This window comes from Paramisgurnus dabryanus, chromosome 7, assembly GCF_030506205.2.
Source record: "Paramisgurnus dabryanus chromosome 7, PD_genome_1.1, whole genome shotgun sequence".
Lineage (NCBI taxonomy): Eukaryota > Metazoa > Chordata > Actinopteri > Cypriniformes > Cobitidae > Paramisgurnus > Paramisgurnus dabryanus.
In genome coordinates, this window is record NC_133343.1 from 32,498,768 (window position 1) to 32,507,759 (window position 8,992).

At 36.6% G+C, this 8,992-nt stretch overlaps 1 protein-coding gene across 1 annotated transcript; it reads left to right on the top strand.

Moving 5' to 3' along the window:
- Nucleotides 1–1,325: 1,325 nt before the first annotated feature.
- oser1 (oxidative stress responsive serine-rich 1) lies at nucleotides 1,326–5,126 on the top strand. Its single transcript, XM_065279572.2, has 4 exons — nucleotides 1,326–1,660; nucleotides 2,098–2,203; nucleotides 2,300–2,416; nucleotides 3,997–5,126. The coding sequence occupies exons 2-4, from the start codon at nucleotides 2,118–2,120 to the stop codon at nucleotides 4,712–4,714; spliced, it is 921 nt and encodes a 306-aa protein (XP_065135644.2). The 5' UTR covers nucleotides 1,326–1,660; nucleotides 2,098–2,117; the 3' UTR covers nucleotides 4,715–5,126.
- The last annotated feature ends 3,866 nt before the right edge of the window (nucleotides 5,127–8,992 follow it).

Here is an 8,992-nt window from a genome sequence, read left to right on the forward strand (position 1 = left end):
AGTAAAAAAATTATGGTTTAAAAAACCCAGAAACCTCACTATCCCAACAATGCAGAATTGTCCATGCACGGCCTAGATGAAATTACTCAACCGATAACCTCGAACATATCATTATTAACCAACTTTCACTGATGCTCATTAGGCTTTGAGAAAATTCATCTTTTCAAGGAAGGCCCATTTTTCTTTATCAGTTGTAATTTTAAACCCACCACACTCCTAGTTGATGTGTACCAATGTAATGTGATATGGGATTAAGTTTAATTATATGGGGAATTTTCTGTAGTTAGAGGGAACCTCATTACTGCTGAGAACAGATTATCTTTTCAACACATGACATTTTACAGAGGACATTTAAGCTCTTATCATTAAAGCTCTGGGAGTTAACATGCACTGCAGCACCATCTGTAGGTGACACTTAGCAACTGCAACTTAGGTTTTTTTTTAAGTAAAAATTAACTTTAACAAATAATTATATAATAATCAATATCAATATATTTTTATTAAAACATAAATTGAATTAAAAATAACTTTAATTAATTCCAATAATTTAATTTCCCTTTCCCCTAACATTTTTAGTATTTCCATCTTAATGACATCAATACTCAGTTTTCATTCTGGTTTCAGACTTTTGAACCCCATATCATGCTCTTACAAAAAATACACAACATATAAAAGCAAATTTGTGACTGCAAACGGGTTCATTAAACCACGAATTTGTCCATCCACAGATAAAGAATATCACAGAATGCATTTCTAACATTACGATTTCATAGGCCTATGTAATTGTGACACAATGTGTATGTATGAGATCTACCCCATCCACCAAGTTTAACAGTAGGAACCAAACAATCCTATGGCTTTTTGCAAATAATCTCAGAAAACAATGCTCACTGCCTGCCTGCAGTGTCTTTGACTACCACCAGATGGCGCCAGTATATTCGCTGCAGATGGAGTCTTTCTTTCTCTATTTGCCCTCTAGTGGATGATTTTTTTGTTGTTGTTGTCAAATTAACGTATTTGTATACCATCGTTTTCCATAATCCCCTAAAATTATTCCTTAACATTAATGAACAAACAAAAGTAGACAATCCATTATACTTAAAGGAGAACAATTTAATCAGACAGATAGATACGAGACCATCTTCAATCATCACAGGGTGAGACCATAACAACAAGCATCTTTAAAAAATAGCATTTTACATTACTACATATGGCAAAAATAAACTATTAATTAATTAATTACTTTATTTATTTATTTATTGAAACGAGTGGAAGCATGATAAACTCCTCGCTGACGTTTGTGCGTGTCGTGTGTGTACTACGTCACTAGAATTCTGCGTTGTTGCAGAGTCACTGCGAATGGTTGGAGTGTAAACAAGAGACTGCCGAGCGAAAAATCTAGAATATTGTGTATGGTTTCTTATTTTTGTTTATTATTTGTTAGTGGTAAATGTACAAAGACACTATAGAGATTAATTTTGTGTAAGGTACGCCCGTGGAAACACTCTTATGAGCGCGATTTTTTTTTACAAACATCGATGAGTTTCTGCATGTTGGCTGGCTAACGTTAGCCTGCTAGCTTTGTGTAACACAGACCTTCATTGCAGGGGAAACAAGCTCCTGTATGCTCAGTCTTTATACGGGTTTGGACCCTATAGCCGTGAGTATATATTTTGTGTGGTCCATTTTTAATTGTATATTTGGGTTAAGCATGTAAACCGCGCCAACTGCTAAGACACAATGCTAGGCTAAACGTTATGATGCTAAATGCTCATGTGAGTCACTGTTTCATAACACGAGACACACCTTTTGCTTTTAGATGGAAAATGTGAATGTTTAAAAAAGTTTTTGAAGATTATTTAGGTTGTAGTAAGTTTTCATGTGTAAGCATTTCATATTATGATATCTGTCTAATAACCTTTGCCTTATCACGTGAATAACAAAGACGTTAGATTGTGTTAGTAAAGTTTTAACCACTTGAGCGTTTGTAACTTATTATAATAAAGTTAAAATGAAATGTAAAGCTAAATTATATGTGAAAACCTCAAGGTTGTGTCTGGTTACTAATTTATATTGCTTCATCACTTTTGGTTTCAGTTTTAAGGCTCGTTTACATTATGGCTCCTGTGGAGGAAGTAGAAAAGGATTGTGAGGAGGATACGCTCCAGACAGCTTTCAAAAAGCTGCGCGTGGATGCTGAAAGGTTGGTGAAGATTTTATTTGGCTCATAGTGATGGTCGGCTACAGTTTATTTGGTTTATTAGTACTGTCTATGTCATTTTTATGACTTTCTTTGCAGTGCCACATCCACAGTCCGAGTCTGTGACACTTTGGCTTCCAGATTGGTTGTTCGAGGCAGCCCGGAAGGAGCCGGAGCCAAATCCAAGATGACGTCCTCAAAAGAAAACTGGCTCGGGTAAGGATAGTGTTAAGAATCACTCATTCAAACCCCATTCACACAGCACTTTGGTCCCAGAAAATTTCCTTTAAAATTGACAGCGAGGCTTCTGTGTGAACACAAACACGTCCCGTAAATGTTCTGGGATCGCTCCCTTAAAGAGGACAAGGTAAAATTTTCCGTAACATATACGGAAAGCATTCTGTGTGAGCAAGAGGCAGAAACAATGGCGTAAGGAAGATGCGCGTGTCATGACAACCAGAAGTTGTGGTCCAGCTCTTTGACAGGGATTTAAACCCAGATCAACACTCACGTCGAGAAATCTCGGCAAACTGGACTGAAGAAGAGATCGTCACTATCCGAAATCATTCAGCAGCATGACTAGGGTGGCCATTCGTGCCAGTTCCGCCGGACACGTCCCGAACAGGATTTCGGGTGTGTTCTCCGGAAGTCGCTTTGGTTGACCGCATACGTCATCGAGGTTTAATATTTCGGGTTCAATTTCAGAAAAGCAACCGTTACATTTCAAAGTAAGAATAAAACTACAGTGATTGTATGTCTTAAAAGAAATAAATCTTAATTTTCTAATGTATTTTAACTGAAATGTGAGAACCACGATGACATATGCGGTCGAGCAACACGACTTCCGGAGAACGCACCCAAAATCCTGTTCGGGACGTGTCCGGCAGAACTGGCACGAATGGCCACCCTAAGCATTACAGAACTGCGCATCACACGCTCCTTATTATCTTGTCGTAAACTAAAATGCACACGCTTGGTTTCTCAAGAGAGAAATCACGGATAATTAGCCAACTTCAGACACACGTAAAAATACGTCATGTTTTTTTACGGGATCTTTATGGTATGTGTGTGAATGTACGCACAGATTCCGAAAAATCTTTGACAGTGTAAATAAACCAAAAATCAAACGATCCCAGATGCGTTTCCATTATCTCTGTATGAAAAGGGCTAATGTTACAATTCGGGATGGGAATTGCCAACCCTATAATAGAAGTCATGTTTTAATAGTACATCATGATTCAGGGTCTTCAGTCTTGCTCCATGATTGGTTGGTTCAGGTGTGTTTGAAAAGTCCAGGAGCTGTACTGTAGACTTCTGATGTAAAGTATTGATGCATTAAGAATTGTGGCACATTAATGTGCCAATATTGACCGTAATTCATATCTTAAAATTTTGGAATAAATGGCAGTATACGGTAAATAAAAAGTGGAATAAATGTTTACATGCCATTTAAAGCCTCATCTGAGATATCACAATTACCTTTATGAAAACTGTGTTTAATGAAAATCAAATCCAAAGACAGGGTTTTCCTCCCTGTTAATTGAAAATATACCTGCAGAATATACAAGCTGGTTAGAAAGATTACATCTCACCTCGGTGTACATTTTTTTAAAGAGCTTCTTTTATAAAGAATCAGGGTTATATCAGACCATACTGATATTAATGGCATTGTCTTAAAAATACACTGATATATAAACTCGATTTACTGCATTACATGATTAGTACATGATTACATGACTAGTTCCACCAACAATTGCACTTACAACTACCCTACAATGCTTTATTTTTGACTATAGATCCACACGAAAATCATCCAGAGGTGCTGTGAGAAGCCAGCGACGCCGCCGATCAAAATCTCCTATCCTTCACGCTCCAAAGTTTACATACTGCAGTAAAATGTCTCCCCCTCCTGGTCATCTCAAACACAAGACCCCACCAGACCCCGAAGACCCCAGCACCACTCTGGGCATCTCTGTCAAGACGGAAGTTCCTTTCTCCGCTTCACGTTCAACTGTATTCGGTGTGGTCGGGTATGAAACGCACCTCCCTGCCGTTAGCGGTCCGGAAGCAGCCCCGCTCAGTCCACGAATACCCTCGGAAGGCGAGAGTGCTGAGAACAGGCCCACTTTAGGAAGCGGCAGTACTTCTCAGGAAGCGGCAGAAGGTAGCGCTGCTGTGTCTGACTTTCAAACTCTGTGCAAGCTGCAGGAAGGCGACCAGTGTCCATGCGGGCAAAAAGAATGCCAGTGTGCCGGTTGGCAGGGTGTGGAGGTCTACTCGTTCACTGGCCTTCGAGATGTCATCTCCGAATGTGAACGGAGTGTCCCGCAGGACACTAGCAACAGAACTTACGGCGGTGCAAGTAACGGAACATCTAGCTCGCCTCGATCTTGTTCTGAACAAGCCCGCGCTTACGTAGATGACATCACAATAGAGGACCTTTCTGGCTACATGGAATATTACCTTTACATCCCGAAAAAGATGTCGCACATGGCCGAGATGATGTACACCTGAAAGAAATGTAATAAATTAAAGCATTATAAAATGAATATCGATGGGTACTTTTAATAAAATTGATTGATTTATTTAAAAGAGAAAGATAGATCATATCAAATAAGCATTTCTATGCTAAGGATTTGTTACCATGATTGTTATTTTTCTGTAACATCCAGACAACGTGTGCTGATGGAGACGTGACTCGTTCTGTGATCATGTTTCTTTTGTTTTCGTTTGGTTTCATGATAACTCTTCTTATGTTTGGTGTATGTCTTATGTAAGTTGCCAAAGGTCTATCACAGAGACTGCAGGTTTATTTTACTGATATATGCAAACTTACAGAATGCCAAGTAATTCTGTTCACCTACGATCAAATATGTGATGTCATCTAGATCAAATCTCAATAAAACTGTGTTTTGGGGGATGTTGATTGGTGTCTTAAATGTGTTTGTTTTGCAAGTGATAGTTCAACCAAAAATTTAAATTCTGTCATGTTTTTTTTATTTTGATAAATGATGGTAAGCACACAGCTGCTGTAACCATTGACTTCCATAGTAGGAAAAACAAATGTTATTGAAGTATTGTGGTAAATGATGAAGAAGAGATTTTGATAAATGATGCTAAGCACACAGTTGACACAGTACTCATTGAATTCCATCGTATTTGTTTTCCTACTATGGAAGTCAATGGTACCTCCAACTGTGTGCTTACCATCATTTATTAAAATATCTTCTTCGTCATTTATCAAAATATCTTCTTTTGTTTTCATAAAAAATACAGGGTAATAGTTTATGTTGCACCCTAAAAAAAATATTTAAAAATTTATAATTTTAAAAGATGCATTTGTTTTTATAGTAAAACTAGTTACAATTAAAAGGGAATATTTTATTTTATTATAAATGGGTTTGGCAAGATGAGAAATTTGAAAACCTGTTTTAAAAACATGCATCAGGTTTATTTCAATGCAGTGTATTTATGTTGATTTATGCCATAAAAAATTACATTTGCACCATTTTTATAAAAGTTAAGACTGAATGGACCTGAAAATGTCAAATGGTGTAACTGCCAATTGCGCCAAAGAATGAGAAATATTAAATATTTTATGCACCTTGATGGCATGTAAGCGTATACATAAAAAACATTTTAAATTATAATTTTATTAGTTATTTCTTAATGTAAACTCTAATGCGTTTTTGTAATATTTGTCCTGACCTATGCTGAAAACAGCTCTGTTTTCTAAATAATCTTTGACAAGTTATTTAAAAAAAAATGTAAAAAAAATCATATTAAACTAAACTAGATTATTACATTTTATTCCACTTTTTTATGAATATATTTAAATTTTCATAAAACAAAATACTAGTTACACCAATTGACACAGACCGGTTACACCACATTGACATTTTTTCAATGATCCCCCAAATATTCTTTCAAAATGAAATAAAACCAGAAATTTTAGATTTGGTCCTCAAAAAAAAGAATGTGCAAGTAATCTGCAAATTTATTTAGAAATATTAACCCTTTAACATTTAATTAAACCATACAGACACAAAATTGTCATGTCATTGACCCTTATACAACATTGAAAGCATCACATTTAAAAGCAAACGGCTTCAAAATGTCCACATGTGTAAATAATCATATTAAAGATAACTTGAGTGCTTCCTCTTTAAATCAATACTGTTGTTTTAAATAATCAGTAACCTGAAATGAAACCTGTACTTTGTAATTCATAAAAACATGGGCAAACCTTACGTAATATTCATTTTTTCCTTTATTGGCCTCAAGGGGGCGTCATTAGACCACTACTGTAAAGTACCTGTTGTATAACACACTTTACACCTGTAGTAAACCGGCATTTTGTGTCTGCATGCTGTATTCAGAATGAAAAACCTTAACTATGTTTCTAAAATGCATATTTACACACAAAAAGGTTTTTATGGTTGGGTGGACAAAATTGACACATTAAATATGCTGATGCTGTTGCTTACTGTTTAACTCAACTATTCAAAATAGTCAAGCAGAAAATGTCATAACTTTGATAAAGATTTCAGAGAAACATCTGTGTTAACCAGACGTGAAACAAACCACAGATTTTTTAAACTTTCCCATGAAGCAATTTTGAAGTCTTGATCTTAAAATCTTTTGAAACTAAATAAACGTCGCTCTGGTCTGGGTGTTGCTATGACTGGATCTGGGTCACGGCTTATGGTCTCAGACAAGACTGTAGCCTATTATCATTCTACCTAGTGTAATAATCACCTCCATCACATGGTAGCACGGTCGCTATCTCTTCATGACCCCAATGTCTACATTTGCAGAAATGTGACCCTGCCTAGAAAATCCAGGTTAAAGTCTCATAATAATAAAGAGATTCAGAGCATCAAAGTTTGATTTCACTCTTTGACATGACCTTTTATCAATATTAAAGGTATCAAGATTAGAATGTTCTTTACATTATATAAGATGATTTTATGTAAAAAACAGTAAATCACAAAAAAATCACTTTTGTTGGGTTTGAACAGGCTGTATCTGTTTTATCAAGCCTAAATGTTTTTTTTTTTTGTTTTTTAATCAAAGTTTATCATGTTTATTTTTTATTTTATTTTTTTTTACCAAAACTGGATTGCTGATCCTCATGTTCAGTGTTGGAAGATTTAAGGGACACTGTTTGTCTGTGGTGGCAATGGGGCAGTCTCAAAGGGACTGGTTCAGGGTTTCTGGCATTGATTCACGTTTTAGATTCATGAGATTTTTTTCACTCATCTGAAAGTCAGAAATAAAATAGTCAAAAAATGTCTCCTAGTTGTCACTGGGACGGTACCCTTTAAAAACATATTCACATTTGCATTTAAAAAGATCATATTACCTCAAATTTGGTAGAAAATGTACACATATCTGTATTTGAATGATACATAATAGGACCTTTTTGAAAGGGTACTGCCCTGTTGACAGCCTGGGGATTATTTTTTCTGCCAGTGTGGTATTCATGTACAGCATGTACTTTCTCCAGCTTGGCACACGTGCGCTAGTCAGGTAGGTTCTTTGTCCCTTTCAACAACCAAAAGCCTAAGGGGCATTCCTATGTGGCATACTTTGTCTTCAAACCACCTTAAGAGACGACATTTTATCTCTGCATACGTTTTAAAGGGGTCATATTATGAGTTTTTTTTTAAGATGTAAAATAAGTCTTTGGTGTCCCCAGAGTGCGTGTGTGAAGTTTTAACTCGAAATACCCCACAGATAATTATTATAGCATGTTAAAATTGCCACTTTGTAGGAGTGAGCAAAAATGTGCAGTTTTTGGGTGTGACCCTTTAAATGCAAATGAGCTGATGAAATGCAAAAACTGATCGCTATGATTGTCTCAATTGTGCTGCTAATTATCTTACAGGGTTCCCGCCGGTCCTTGAAAGTTGGTGAATCTGGGGGGGGGGGGATTCAAGGCCCTGGAAGTTTTTTGAAAATATACATACATAGATGCAGGTCATTGAAAGTGCTTAAATCTATTTTATGCAAGAAGTTTTCTGGAAAAATCTATATTATTCCCTGTGTAGTGTAGGATAATATCATACATTTCTAGACTTTTTAAGCACACGTGCTAAACTGTTCGCTTTAAATGCTTATATCTTTTGTATGCGAATGTTGATTCATCCCAAAATTCTTTCTTTGCATAGTTGTGTTTGACACAAAAAATCGTTTTGGGTTACGTATGTAACTGTTGTTCCCTGAGAAGGGAACGAGACGCTGCGTCTCCCTTGCCATACTTCCTGCGTCCCTGTAACGCCGTCTTTGGCAATATTTCAGATAACGATATACTTCCTGGCTCCGGCGTCACCCTGTCTTTGTCGTTAAGCCTCACCATTGATTGAATTTGATAAACACATTCAGACACACTTACCCCTGGGTACCTCCGGGTATTGGACCTGGAAAGTCCTAGAAAGGTCCTTGAATTTGAAGTAAACTCACTATAGCACTTAAACATAAAAAAGTCTTTACGATTTTCACGCTATGACACCTTTAAGTGACTGATAATATGAAGTAGTGTACTGTCAAATCATCTCACATATAAATTTAACATATCCCACCTTTGGTAAATGTTAACTAATAAGTAGTTAGACTAAACTCATCGAATTCACCAGCTCGCCCGCTTTTATTCTTTTTTGCACGCTTTACCGATTCCAATTCTGTCTCTCCCTGCCCTGACAGAATGACTTGTAGGGTTGTATGGATTTTTACAAAAGGGGAACTGCATCAAAGCATACCAGGACAAGCTATGGAAACGCACAAAAGAGT

Bases quoted from the DNA above. Each gene is read 5' to 3' on its own strand.
- oser1 (XM_065279572.2), top strand. From the start codon at position 2,118: ATGGCTCCTGTGGAGGAAGTAGAAAAGGATTGTGAGGAGGATACGCTC. The intron at 2,204-2,299 runs GTTGGTGAAGAT...CTTTCTTTGCAG, and splicing joins CTGCGCGTGGATGCTGAAAG to TGCCACATCCACAGTCCGAG. The intron at 2,417-3,996 runs GTAAGGATAGTG...TTTTGACTATAG, and splicing joins TCAAAAGAAAACTGGCTCGG to ATCCACACGAAAATCATCCA.